The sequence below is a fragment of the Drosophila eugracilis genome, unplaced genomic scaffold, assembly GCF_018153835.1.
Source record: "Drosophila eugracilis isolate 14026-0451.02 unplaced genomic scaffold, ASM1815383v1 contig_81, whole genome shotgun sequence".
Taxonomy (NCBI): domain Eukaryota; kingdom Metazoa; phylum Arthropoda; class Insecta; order Diptera; family Drosophilidae; genus Drosophila; species Drosophila eugracilis.
This window is the reverse complement of record NW_024573712.1, coordinates 537,018-550,604: the sequence shown is the minus strand read 5'-3', so window position 1 is coordinate 550,604 and position 13,587 is coordinate 537,018. Positions and strand designations below refer to the sequence as shown.

The following is a 13,587-nucleotide window of genomic DNA, read 5'->3' as shown; positions in this document are numbered from 1 at the left end:
ATAACAAACAAAATGCACTAATTAATTAGCGTAAAGGCTTCTGACTGGCCAACTTTGGACCATCCACCACTTGAACTTTCCACCCAGCGGATTTTCCCTTTTTTTTTTTGTGTCCCGCGGGGAAGCTGCGATTGCAGCGGCTATTTTTCCTGGCCAACAACTCTATGCGGAAATTGTTTTTCTCGCATTTTTTTTTTTGCAAAAGGTTCACTCGTACGTGCTCGTTTTTTATAGCCCAGGTTGGTTTTTTTTTCTATTTTTTCCCCTGAGCGCCTTGAAATCGAAACGGCCGAAAGATTGCGCTGCCAAATTGTTAACAGCAATTGACCCAATTTTATAGGGGGCCCTCATGCATGGCCACTCTCGAGCGGCATTGACTCCAATGAAAATATCGCCGTAAAAGCGAAAACTGCCCAGAGAGAGCGGCGAGCAGCGAGCAACGCGTCGTATACTTATTCTAGTGGATTTCTGTTGTTTTTCCGAGGAGGCAAGCTATGTGTATATATTTGTTTTTTTTTTTTTTTTTTTCGTAGGCTTTGTCGTTCTGCTGGCTGCGTTCTGTTTGCATTTAACTTGCAAACAAGCTGGGGAAAAAAATCCGTAAAGTGAAGGTTGCGATGTCTATTTTTTCTTTATTATTGTTTGCCGTCAAATCAAGGCAGCTGGACATTGCAATTCGCTGGCATCGAATCCACTAGCAATTAACTCGAGAATAAACAAGGAAAACCCATTTGGGCTTTGGCCCGGAAAGAGCTCAATTTGCGACAGCTTCCGAAAAGTGTACTTAAATGTATGAATTCTTACCCAATTTTCAAGGGATGAAGTAGGTTCTTTTCTAAAAAGAAAATACAGCTTATCTGGTTAGCCTTGAGTTAGATTTCTGAGACCTGGTAGGCAGTAACCAGGGCAAGGGTCAGATCAAAGTTAAAGGCTCACCAGTAACAACCTAAATTTCGTTTCTCTAAAACTGGCTCACAACCGGTTCCAATCCAAATCCTCCGTTTCGTAATGCTTCTGGTTAATGGCACCACCAACACCTTCCGTCCACACTTCCTAAAAAGTTTAGCCATTGTTGGACAACGGCTGGCCCACTCTGGTGATAAGTGCGCCAAGAAGAAGAAGGACACCAGAAAGTGCGAGAAGTATGTACCAGCCAATGCGATGAAGCCAGAATGTCTACCGGTCAATGCGCAGGTTCCGAAATACTACAAGCAGCTCAATCCTTGCAAAACTGACAAAGAACTGGCCGTGCTGCATCCCAAGTATCTGGGTGTCTGGGGTCGCTGTGATATACCGTACAAACCAGAGCCATGGTGTCAGGATCCCTGTGACCTCGTCGAACGAATGGATGACAAGCACTATAAGCCCAGCAAATCTCTGGATCGCGAGTTTGACCAATACTGGGTCGAGTGCTTCTTCCGGAAGCAAAAGCGTTGCTGCCGCAAGGTTGCACCGGAACGGACACACCGCGTCATAACCAGTAAGTGCGGTAGAGCTGCCAAACCGAAGCCATGCGCTACCGTAAATCCCATGCCCTGCAGACAGGAGGCCAAGGCTGGACCCTGTCCCAAGATGAGCCTCTGCGATTGTCCGCCAGCTAGCGCCAAAACCAATTGCCGTGTGGCTCCTCGAAGAAAAAGATGCCGCCGTCGGGCATGTCAGTATCCCAGCTTCTCTGAATGCCAACACGACGAGCTGAACAAGCTCAGACCCGTCGAGTGTCGCTGTCTGGAGGTGCCGCCTCTTTGCCTTGTCTACCGCTACGCTCTTCTCAATCACCGTCATCCCTGTGATCCACTAGGGCGCCGGGATCCCTGCGAGTCTTGAGAAACGTTTTTAGTGGTTTAATTCCGGGTTTATTTTGGAGAATCGAAATTTTTGGTTAAATAAAGTTGAGCTAATGATCATTTTAAAGAGCATATATAAATATTTTATTGATTTTATGGGGGGTTGTGGGTGCTTTTTCCTGGAAGCTCTTATTCTCATTCGTATTTTTTAAGGACAAAAAGTGGTAAATTCCCACCCACTAGGATATAAGCGTAGGATATAAATGCATGTAGAAGAAATTTTCGAGATTGAAAAGACAAATCTTACTTTGTTTTTATCTAGCCTTTGAGCAGTAAATTCAACAAGAAAGGAGGCCTTATTTTCTCCCTACTTACATCAAATTAAAGAAAATTTTCAATCATAGTTGGCCACATTTCGACTATATATACTCCCAAGTAGGCCTTGAAACGAAATGTCAACTTCTATAGGAACCTTAACCTAGCATCTGGCTCATTCACACGCAATAGTCCAAGTGGAGAGGACGTGGAACACCTCTGCCCCGTAAAAATCAGTCTTCCGTTTTGGTTTCCGTTCGAAATTCCAGTTAAATTCAGTTAGAATGGGGGTCTTGCAGAACATCCACAAGACACTGTTTTTGCAGCCCAGACTGGGAACACTGACTGTTAGTGTGCGGAATCGGATGTATGATGCTAAGAAAATTGCAGTACGACGTAGGCGATTGGAGGTCAAGAAGAATAAGGAACCACCGAACCAATGTTTCATGGCGCTCCGTCGCTCCGCTAACCGTTGCAACCAGCCGCGCCTCAAGTCGCTTATCAACGAATGCATAGACGATCCCTGTGGGGAGATGGACTTGCCCATGGATCTGGATCACTATACCCCGAGTGACAAGGCGGCACGCAAGTACCAGAGAACATGGTGCGAGTGCTATATGATTCCGAAGGCAGCGGTGAAAGCGAAGAAGAAGTACCCGAATAGGCCACGCCGTAAGTTCGAATGTCCAACTGTAAGCCATGTGGAATGCCGTGACGAGGACATGAATCCTCCCGATTCTGGACGCCCAAAGCCCGAGAAACTAATAGAAGTCCCACGGATTGGTCCTTGGCCCTGCTGCAAGATACCAACTCCAGGATGTAAGGAAGGCCGACGACCACCCTCATGCGATGTGGGACGTATACCATCCTGCTGCAAAAAGCGTCGCACCCAGTATCCCAGCTTTTCCGAGTGCAAGAGGGAACCAATTGAATGGCTTCCACCATGCGAATGTGAAAAGAAAGTCAGCTTGTGCGATGTTTTTGCCTATTTGCGGAAGTTACAGACCTAAAGCATGTTTTGGAGAAAATCATGGAAATCAAGACGGAATGATGACTGCATCTGGATCAAGATGTCCCAAAAATGAGCACTGATTTTATGCTAAAGGTAGCATGTATTAACGTTAAGACTGTGTTAATGGGTTCATTTCAAAAATATTGATCCTTCAGGCCGACTATCCTTTTACATATTTTGATAGTTTAATGCAAATTTTAAACAGTTGTAAAATAAATCATTAGTGCCCCTTAAAAATATGTAAATTTGTAAACGATATTAAAAACTTTCATTTCACTGCATCAAAGTGTAAGCTTATTCCATTCTTAGAGCCTTCTAAAGGATCGCATTGAATGCGACTTTCAGGAATGCTTGATGGTTAATTCTTGGCAGCCCCAGTGAAGTTCTTTTGCTGCACAGCCACACCCCTTCGTTCTAAATTTTTCTACCATCGTCTCCTTGTCGTCCTGCCTCGGCTCCTTCGCCCGCAGCTCTTTAGTTGGAGTGCTCTCCTGTGCAATTCCTAAAAGGGATTTGCATGCCGCTGAGATGTTTATCGCAAATTGTTGCCGTCGTCTGCGTCGTGGAGGATGTTGTGACGTTGTCGTCTGGCGGCGCACAAATGTCAACAGCACAAAGCTCTGACGTTTACATTGAAAGTCACTTTGGGCGCCAGGCAGCCAAACAGACAAACAGAAGGATCCTGGGGGCCAACCAACAGAGAGAGAGAGAGCGATGGCTAATGAAAAGCACCAACAAAATCCAATGCATTTTTATTTAAATGCAAATGTTTAGCCTGCCAGCAAGTGTTTAATTGTGGAGCTCGGCATTGACAAGGAGAGATCCTGAAAGGCCCAAGGAATGAGTATTTTTAGAGGGCTCTGAAATGGAGCTGAGAATTTGCCAAACATTCGTCCTGTTTGGCTGTTGTTTTTGGCCAAAAGTATGCCCTGGAGTGACATTTCGCACAAATGAAATGTATGGCTGGAAAGTTGTCTATTTCTGTGCCCAAACAAATAATTTTATTATAAAAGTTGTTCCTGCCTGCTGACTGCTGCTGCCTGCTTGCCTTTTTTTTTTGTTGTCTGTGGACTTTTGTGGCTTCTGGTGAGTAATAGATACCATGTTTGTGAGAATATTTCTGGAGGAGAATATACTCGTGTGTAAGGGAAAGTAAAGTGAGATATATGTCACCAAGAGTTGTGCTAAGCATATCAACAAAAGCGTTGTGAATGGCATCATGTATATCCTATAGTTAAAATCTAAAAATTCTTGAAATAAAAATTCAAATTTAACAAATTGTGAAACTGAAAAGGAATAGGGTTCTATGTGTATTCTAGTTGCCACAGTAACTCAGCTCAAATTGGATTTATTTCTTTGTTATACAAGAACATGGCCGATTATCCGCTGCTCCTGCCATTTCTCTCCCCGGTCGAATAGGCTTTATGACTCCCCCTAGTCACGGGGATTATGATAAGGCTTTACGACTTTGGCTGTCCAGTAGCACTGGCTGGATTAAAAGCTTTTTGCGGTTTGGATATGGGATGGAAGGACGCCAGGATGCCACTAGAACGAGGGGGGAGAAAAGAGGTAAAAGGGTTAGTGTAGAGCCCTAGGCAAGGCAAACAAACAAATTTAGTTATGACCAACAAAGTTGCAAGGCCCCTTTGCTTTACAGCTCGACCAATTAGCTGGACGACGATGCTGACCTTAATTACACGTGCACTTTTAGTGCAACCAGTGTGCAGTTACCCCACCCCTTGCCCCCACCTTTTTCCACCATTTGTTGCAGTTTAGCCCATAATCTGGACACATACTCATATATATATATACATATATATATATATAGTGTGGTATCAACATACATGTGTAGCTGCACCCACATAACCATAAATGTAAAATGCCATTCCATTCCATTTTTGTTTTCTGTTTTTTTGTGTTTTACTCAGCTGGCTACACTTTACACACTTTGTTGGCTCCGTGTCCGGGTCTAAATGTTGCTGCTGGATTGTTAATATTATTTTATAATTTCGTTTTATTACTCCTACTCAGCCGTAGAGCGTTGTAAACATGTTGTCGTGAATGGACGCGAAGTGGGGTATGCCCCCGAGTACCACCACCCCGGTGCCATTTGGGTAGTCAAAGTGTGCCATTAAACGTTAAGCAGGCAATGAGGGCAAAGCGTTAAATGCCGGGCGGGGATTTTGACGGTCAGAGATGAAGGCATTTAACCCGGACAACCCAAAAAAAAACTATATAAAAAAACCAGCTAAGATCGCTTTAAATTTTTTCTCCTTGCCTTTAACCAAAACTTTGCAGAGCAGCAAATATTTTCTTAGAAATTTATTGAGCGCAAAAATGCTTTACCTTTCAGAGCAAAAATCAAAACAGAAGGTGGTAAGCCAAACGTAAAAAGTGGTTTACATATTACAGCTTACGGATATGCACTTACATAGCACTTTATGATTTTCCTTTCACACACACTTGATCAATTTTTACTCTTTCAGCTTTGTTGTTCTCTAGAATCGGTTTGTGTTTCAAAGCTTACTGAAGTGAAAACCAATGCAAACCATAAGGGTTTTGTGTTTCCTTCTTTTGTCTGCATTTGCATGACATTTTAAACGGACTTTGTTTCGGCTTAGCCAATGTATGATTCTTAATGATTGCTAGTTTTGGAAAACAATTAAGTTTCATGTTTGCTGTACTTAAAAACAAGAAGCTTATTTAGGAAAATACATTCCTTGAATGTAAATTTGCTGTTTTATTTTTTTCTCGCACTTCAATCATTTCCCAGGAAAAATAAATAAAATTGTTGCCTACTTTGTGGCGGCGCTGTAAATTTCGCCTTTCATCAATCGCCTTTCGTATATATATTTATATTGACATTTATTGAAGGCGCAATTCTATTGACATAATTCAAATAGGCAACAACGTGCCACGCAATTCAAATGCGACAAAATGTAAATTGCCTGATAGAGAGACAGAGAGAGAAGGGGAGATTACGTGCCGAGCGAGAAGACAAATCAATTTGAGGGAACACAATTTGGAGTACCAGGAGTAGGTACATAGCCTTAGTCGAAATGATAATGAAGGCACAAATTTTTGTCTCCATTGTGCAAGTGACAATGGGCCAAAGATAAAAATGACAGCCACAATCTGCCTGCTAAGTCGGGATGAGATCTCCTGGGGGGGCTATTGTCTCAGTAGCGGACTCCCGGAATGGGTAATGCACACATTGTGGCAAAGAGTTTAAGCAGCTGTTGTCTGGCCGGCGTCTAAATGTCAGACTGCGGCTTATCGCCAGCGTTTTGACAATTTTCCGACTCTACCCAGTTGTCTCTCTTTTTTTTTGCCATTTTACCATTTCACCATTTTGCTATGGCGGCTGCCAGTTTAATTATGACATTTAATTTCGAGTTCATTGTTGGCAAATCTCTGTCTGCGCACAAAAGCATGCAACAGTTTTTTTTCTAGCAGCTGCTGCACAAGCGGAAGTACATTTGTCGTCGACTGCACAAACCGGAAGTTGTAGCACACATGTACACATCACACAATCAGCGCCTGGTTATATGCCACAAATATTTTACGGGAAAAACATTTGCGAAAATCAGAAAATAACATTTGTTAAACCCTCTTTAAAGTTTTTTTGAAATTCCCCAAGGCAAAAAAAATCGCATGTGTGAAAATGGTTCGTAAATTCGTTCGAATACATTTTTAATTATTAAGCAAAAAGCATTTAAGTATAATCATCTTTTTTAATTTGTAGCAAATATTTGTAGAGCTCTTTATTTTTTAAATTTCTTACCATGGAGTTACCTTAAATTTAGGTTCTCCCTAATGAAGAATTCATTAAACTCAAATCATAAACTTGGCAAGTGAGGAACATTAATAGCAATACATTATCTTGTTGGGTTGGTCCGGGAACCATTAGATCGGAGCTGGGCCGGATAATAAAGCCATTTTCGGCTAGGGTGCCGATTTAAGTTGCCATTTATGAACATGTGCCGGCATTTATGCATATTAAATTAGTCAGCTTAGGCAAATAAACAGGCCAGAGGACCACCGAACCCTTTTTTATGGTCCCAAGAACTGCGTCATATTCCCACACATTTCGCTTAATATTCAGAGGTTCAGCTGGAAAAAGGAAAAGAAAACCAAGAAAAAAAAGAAAACTCTGGTGGGAAAAGGATGGTATCCATATAATAGTTGTTTGGGGCAACTTAAAAACGCATGTTGGAACTTTTCAAGTGTGAATTGCTCTTCATTTTTGCAGCAGACACAGCAGACCCAACGGAAAAACTGGGCAAGCTGAAAGGAACTGAACTGAAAAGGCATTCGTTGCCTACTTTTACCAGGCACACTGTATCCCTATGCGAAATGTGTATGCGGGTGGGTGTGAGTCGCAGTTGTAACAAAAAGAAACATAAAATAAAATGGCAACGGCAGAAATGTTTTATAAAAATTTATATGAGCATAATTTGTAACTGCAGGAGAAAAAAAAAATATATAAAAAAGAAAAAGAAGAACGCACACGCAGAAAGAAAAGATGGAAAAAGAGATGTTACAACGACGCCTCCGACCAGGGGCGTATGAGTGTTTTTGCGGGTGTAGACGGTGGGCGTGGTCCTGTCAGACAATGGCAACTGAAAATGGGCTGCAGATGTAGAAAATGAACATATTTTCGGCTGTGGCTGAATAGAGCAGCTCGATTTGAATTGCCAGAAACGCTGCTGGTGTGCGGATAATGGAAAGCATTCGTTCTTAGAAAATGAGCAATAAAAAATGTAGGAAATTCTTAGCTAATAACTGGAACATAATTTAGAGTAGCAAGAGAGAGATTTCTCATCTCTTTAGCCATGATTATCTCAAAAAATGTTGAAATGCTGAATTTATTAAAGAAAAATAGTACAAAAAGTATTACTAAGTTGGTATTTACAGGGGAAAAAGCGTTGGAAAGGATGGCAAAATCTTTGAAACGATTCTAATTTTTAATAATTTACTATTTTCATATAGTCATGGGTCACTTTATAGGTCATACATGCTCCTTAATTGTTGTCTACTTCGTTTTTCACAAAAGTAAAATAAGTTTTATTCTACAAACAGAATAAACTTTCATCACACAAAAAGTACACAAGACCAGCAAATAAACAAAACTACGTTTCCAGTTCAAACTTAATTTATATTTCGTTCGTCTATCCAGCCAGTTATGAATTCCTGAAAATCCAGGCCAACTCTTGATTTTCAATAAATGCCAATACAATAAACTAGAAATATTTTTAGTTAACTAACTACTATGAAAGTATTTTTTGGTTACTCTATCGAACGAAAGTGATCAACTGTAATTAAAGAGAAATTTGCAACCAATACTGTAGTTAGTGTTTATCAGTTTTCCCCTTGACTATTTTTCAGCTGCTTTTGCAGATTTTCCGACTTTGGCATGTGGCACACAATTAAGATGCAAATTGTTTTTGCACAAAATCAAATTTCCTTCTCCGGCAAACAACAACAGGCATATCAGTTTGCCACTTGCCGAACTCTTTTTCATTTTCCCTGGCTCTTTTTGTTGCTGCTGCTGTTGTTGTTGTTTTTGTTGCTAAGTGACAGATACAACAACAATAACGGGCAACAACAATTGGGGGAAAAATGCTTAAATGTCGTTCAAGTTTGCGAGTTAAGTGCACTACGTATGCAATCGACACATGTGTGCAACAAAACTCGTTAACACTTGAAAAGTTTCATGGGCCCGAGGGCAAGACGGGAAATTCTGGGCTCACTGCACTTCACACACACAAACACACACTGATACTTAAAGTACGTGTCCCACAGATACATATATGTGTGAGAAGTATCCATGTGAGAGCAAAGTAATGCTGCTGAAAAAACACTTAAGCAGAATGTTGTATATATTCCGTAACCAAGTGAGGCGCAGAGTTCAGTTTTGCCTCCATTTAGTTCGTTAGATAAATCTTTGCAACACTGTTGGTATGTGTGTGTGTATGTGTGTTAGCCAGTAGCTAAGTGTATGTGTGAGCTTGTGCGTTGGCCTTTGGGCATCTTGTAATCGTTGGGGTTGAGACCCGATTGACAAGGAGATGATGCCCGGAAAACAGCGTCTGGAATGCAAATCGTTAGTTCTTGAAAATTTCTTAAATGGATGGGTTTGGATTGGCCAATGTCTTCTAAAGATATCAAAGGGATTAATGGTAAGAATATTCTTAAAATATAACAAATAAAAAATAAATTTAATTTTGACAACATTTGATTTTTCTGACATGTATTTTTTCAAAATTCCAAAAAATGTTAGGACCTTCTTTTTTAAAGTAGAGAACCAGGGCAGAGCATATGCTGATGCTGGTGGGTCGGAGGTGGCTCAGCTCTGGCTTGGCACGGCGTGCCTTGCATCGCAATCCACATGAGATGACCCTGTTCGAAATGCTGGGCTGCACCAATCTTCGCAAGAGTACGCCCGAGGACTATCGAATCTTGCGCGAGATCGTCAACTCCTTCGAGCGACACTCCGGAGTGGGCAACGATATACAGCTCACCCTGGAAGAACACACGGCCAATGAGCTGATCATGTGCGAAAAGAAACGGGAGTATGAAAAGGGCATCATGGATCCCTCGAAGTTTGCGCCGGGTCACCATTTTTTCCAGGTGCTGAACAAGGTGAAGAATTCACCACTCTTTCAGATACTTAGGAAAATGCCCAAAGGAGCAGCGCTCAAGACACACGACACTTCCATGTGCAGTTCGAAGGTGGTGATCGAGATGACCTATCGCGAGAACCTTTGGGTCTACACCACCCAGGCGGGATGTCGGATAATGGCCTTCCGTTTCGCCAAGGAAAAGCCTAAGGATGTTGAGCACGAGGATGGCGAATGGCAGCCCATGGAAAAGCTTCGCGAGTTTCGTGGGGAGGAAAATCTTAAGAACTATCTGCGTGTCCGTCTCAGCATGTATCCTTTGGCCAGCTTCAGTACCAATGCTCATGCCTGGCGCCACATGATAGGTATCTTCAATCTGCTGGATGGACTACTACAGTATGCCCCCCTTTGGGGTGACTACTACTACAATGCCCTCAAGGAGTTCTACGCCGATGGAGTGCAATATCTGGAGGTAAGAACTATACTCCCGGAACTCTATTGCCTAGATGGCAGCCGATTGCCCAAACGCGAAACCGTTAGAATCTACAAGGACACTCTGGAGCGTTTCAAAAAGGAAAATCCGGGATTTATTGGTTCAAAACTCATATATGCCCCAATTCGACACGTGCAACCGGAAGTGGTGGGCCAGTATGTCAAGGAGTGCACTGAACTGAATGTAAGTCGTAGCTGCCAAATAAATATAAACCAAGTTAATATAACTGCTTCTGTAGTTGCCAACTAACTAGCTTATTAATTAGTTTAAATAATCGCCCTTTGAATTTTAGTCTTTAGTAAATCGAAATGACTTGCTTTGTTTCCTGTTCTGACAGCTAAGCTTAAAATTAATTACTGTTGCCATTCGGCCTGCTAGACTTTAATCGAATGAAATCATTTTCTGGCACCCAAAACAAAGACATCGATTTCTGTTCAAAGTACGTGTTTTTGGCAAAGTTAGCAAATTGCCTTAATAATAAAGGAATATTGTGTAGCTAATTATGGTTGACTTTATATTAAGACCAGTCAGCCTTCATCCGAGAACAAAGACAACGATTTCTGGTCAACGAAAATGTTTTGTATTAAATAACCTTTTGTAATCTTCACTGACAAATTCCTTTAACTTTACAACAATTTACCTTTAGAAAGAGTTTCCCGACTTTGTCATCGGCTTCGATTTGGTGGGTCAGGAGGACGTGGGCCACCCGCTGAGCAAGTTTGCAGAGGAACTCCTCAAGCTGCCCGACCACATCAACTTCTACTTCTCCGCTGGCCAGACAAACTGGTATGGATCACACGTTGATCAGAACCTTTTGGATGCCATTGTACTGGGCACTAAAAGGATCAGTCATGGCTACAGCATTACCAAACACCCAGTTCTCATGCGTCTGGCCAAATACCTGAATATAGCCCTGGAAGTGTGCCCAGTGTCCAATCAGGTGCTCCAACTGGGATCTGATTATCGGAGTCATCCGGCGGCCACACTGATAGCCGAGAATGTGCCCATGGTGATAAGCTCAGGTAATCCAGGATACTGGCGAGCGGCTCCTCTGTCGCACGATATTTACATGGCCTTCCTGGGCATAGCACCCATGAATGCTGATCTGAAGTTCCTTAAGCGTACTGCCAAGAATTCCATAAGATACAGTTCCCTGTGGGACGAAGGAAAGGCCGAAGCCATGGAGAAGTGGAAGAAGGAATGGGACGAGTGGATCGGAGATATTGTTGCCCAGAAGGAAAAGGTTTTCAAGAAGGAAAAGAATTAATATAGAAAAAGAGTATTAGAGATTTTTACATTTGGAAAAGAATGTGTCGTTTAGCATAAACGGATTTACAAAATCAGATAATTATATTTTGGTAACAAGGTAGTTTTCTTTTGGCTTCATAAATGTTAATAATTGTAAATTATATCCTATGTAGATCCTAAACCAATAAAACAGTTCAAAGACCAATGACATATTAGTAGTCTTACTTCTAAATAATAAGCCAAGCCTACTTTCATTGTTAATAATAAACTATTCATTTATTACGACGACATCACGACATAGTGCGGATGTTATATAATTAAGGAAAGTGCCGCAAATACATTCCGATATACCTCACGTCCAACTTATCCCGCAGTATATATATATATTGAAATCCTACCTGAATTTGCGCAACATTGTTTGTAGGGGCCAAAAACTTTTCCACTCACGCACATCGGAAAGCCCTAAAGTCAATGACCAATGGCAGAAAAGGGGGAAAATCTTCTTCTGGATAAACCTTGAGCTGCACTTTCAGTCGCACCGCAAATTGTTTGAGTTTCCGCTTCTTGATTATTTCAGGCAAACCAATAAGTTTCTGGCCAACTTTTTATTGCATACTTCGCTGCGGGTGATCGAAAGGGAGGCATGGCAAGGCTAAAGGAGGGGTCATGCAAATGTCACAGAAACTAACACTTCCGTCTGTTTGAGTATATGTGTGGTGGTACTAATTTCATTGACTTCCATTTTCCTTAAACACGCACACACACACATGACAAAGTTCCTTGAGGGCGTGGAAGTTGGGAAAAGTCTTCGATACGATCAAGAAAATAAACTTTCTGCCCTGCCTGCCATTGCTTATAATTAAAAACTTTATTATTTGTTTAACTTTGCCCGCAGCTGTTGCACATTTGACAGACAGAGATGGCAAAGTGTAGCAGAAGAAAATGGTGAAAACTTGTCTCGCAGCCACACAAGAATTACCAGCAATTATCGAAAAAGTTTTGCTTCATTTATCGCCTGGAAAGTCAGTCACACTTTCTTTCTTTTTTTTTACATTTATTTTTTCTATGGTATTGCCCGAGACAAACTACCAATGCGTTTTTGACAGGTATACTTTCCACAAACTTTTTAACGATGCGCAAAATACATTTATGCCACAACGCTCCCGACGCCGCCTAATTTGCAAATTTATGAATATAAAGTGGTCTCAAAATGCCAAACAAATTAATCAAATATGCAAATTTCCCTTTTCGCCAGACATATACTCAGGTACAGGCAATCGGCAATCATTATTCGCATTAAAAATATGCGTAAAAAGAAGAGATTTGCAAGGACATGGGAAACTGTGCAGCTGTCAGGACATGGAGATCTTAAACTGTAAAGGCCAGTGCAAGCGATGAGGAAAATTTGCTTGGTTAAAACTATATTAAGGCAACTAATTAATGTATAAGAAACTCTATTTTACTCTTTGGTAAAATTGGTTTTAAAAAAGGTTAAATGGAATTTGAAGAAGACCTTGGGAAAAGTTGGAAATAGATCACAGTCCAGACTAGCATTTCACGTCATTAAATTCTTTTGGAATGCAAAAGAAAATGTCGATTGCTCAGAGAAAACCCGAAATCAGCTGGAAAAAAACCAAAAATAGGTAATTTTTCCGATCACCTCGCAATGTTAAGGGTCGCATTGATTAGGGAGGACTGTACACTTGATAAAAATCAGTCAAAAAACTTGGTTCGATGCCGTCACACCTATTTTATTTATATTCCATTCATTTTAATGGATTTTTTTTGTAAATCAGTAAGTAGGTTTTCCATGAAAACCAAATGTAAGTTTTCCCACATAACTCTTAGAAACAGGAACAAGTGGTATTTAAAAATGTCGCATTGCTGTTTCACATTCTTATTGGACTTTACAAAACATTATACACACACGAATCTACCGATTCCTGCATAGAGATAAATCCTGAGTTACCATAAATCCACAAATCCCTTCCCTCAACCAATTTCTACCCAATTTCCCTGACACACTCTCTCTCTCTCTCTTTCCCTGTTGCATTTTGATGTCTTGCTTTGGCATCTAAAGTCCAAAATCATCATCATGATGATGGGAAA

At 41.2% G+C, this 13,587-nt stretch overlaps 3 protein-coding genes across 3 annotated transcripts; all 3 read left to right on the top strand.

Moving 5' to 3' along the window:
- Positions 1 to 909: 909 nt before the first annotated feature.
- On the top strand, positions 910 to 1,919 carry LOC108106793. The gene has a single exon (XM_017214038.2). The coding sequence runs from the start codon at positions 1,009 to 1,011 to the stop codon at positions 1,825 to 1,827; it is 819 nt and encodes a 272-aa protein (XP_017069527.1). The 5' UTR covers positions 910 to 1,008; the 3' UTR covers positions 1,828 to 1,919.
- A 368-nt stretch (positions 1,920 to 2,287) lies between these two features.
- LOC108106794 lies at positions 2,288 to 3,395 on the top strand. Its single transcript, XM_017214039.2, has one exon. It carries the CDS (start codon positions 2,387 to 2,389, stop codon positions 3,110 to 3,112), a length of 726 nt encoding a protein of 241 aa, XP_017069528.1. The 5' UTR covers positions 2,288 to 2,386; the 3' UTR covers positions 3,113 to 3,395.
- A 5,997-nt stretch (positions 3,396 to 9,392) lies between these two features.
- Positions 9,393 to 11,686, top strand: LOC108106284 (adenosine deaminase 2). Its single transcript, XM_017213251.1, has 2 exons — positions 9,393 to 10,413; positions 10,877 to 11,686. Exons 1-2 carry the CDS (start codon positions 9,436 to 9,438, stop codon positions 11,495 to 11,497), a joined length of 1,599 nt encoding a protein of 532 aa, XP_017068740.1. The 5' UTR covers positions 9,393 to 9,435; the 3' UTR covers positions 11,498 to 11,686.
- The last annotated feature ends 1,901 nt before the right edge of the window (positions 11,687 to 13,587 follow it).

Excerpts from the sequence above, each read along its gene's own strand:
- LOC108106793 (XM_017214038.2), top strand. The coding sequence starts at position 1,009 with ATGCTTCTGGTTAATGGCACCACCAACACCTTCCGTCCACACTTCCTA.
- LOC108106794 (XM_017214039.2), top strand. The coding sequence starts at position 2,387 with ATGGGGGTCTTGCAGAACATCCACAAGACACTGTTTTTGCAGCCCAGA.
- LOC108106284 (XM_017213251.1), top strand. The coding sequence starts at position 9,436 with ATGCTGATGCTGGTGGGTCGGAGGTGGCTCAGCTCTGGCTTGGCACGG. Across the intron at positions 10,414-10,876 it reads AGGAGTGCACTGAACTGAAT|AAAGAGTTTCCCGACTTTGT; the intron begins GTAAGTCGTAGC and ends ATTTACCTTTAG.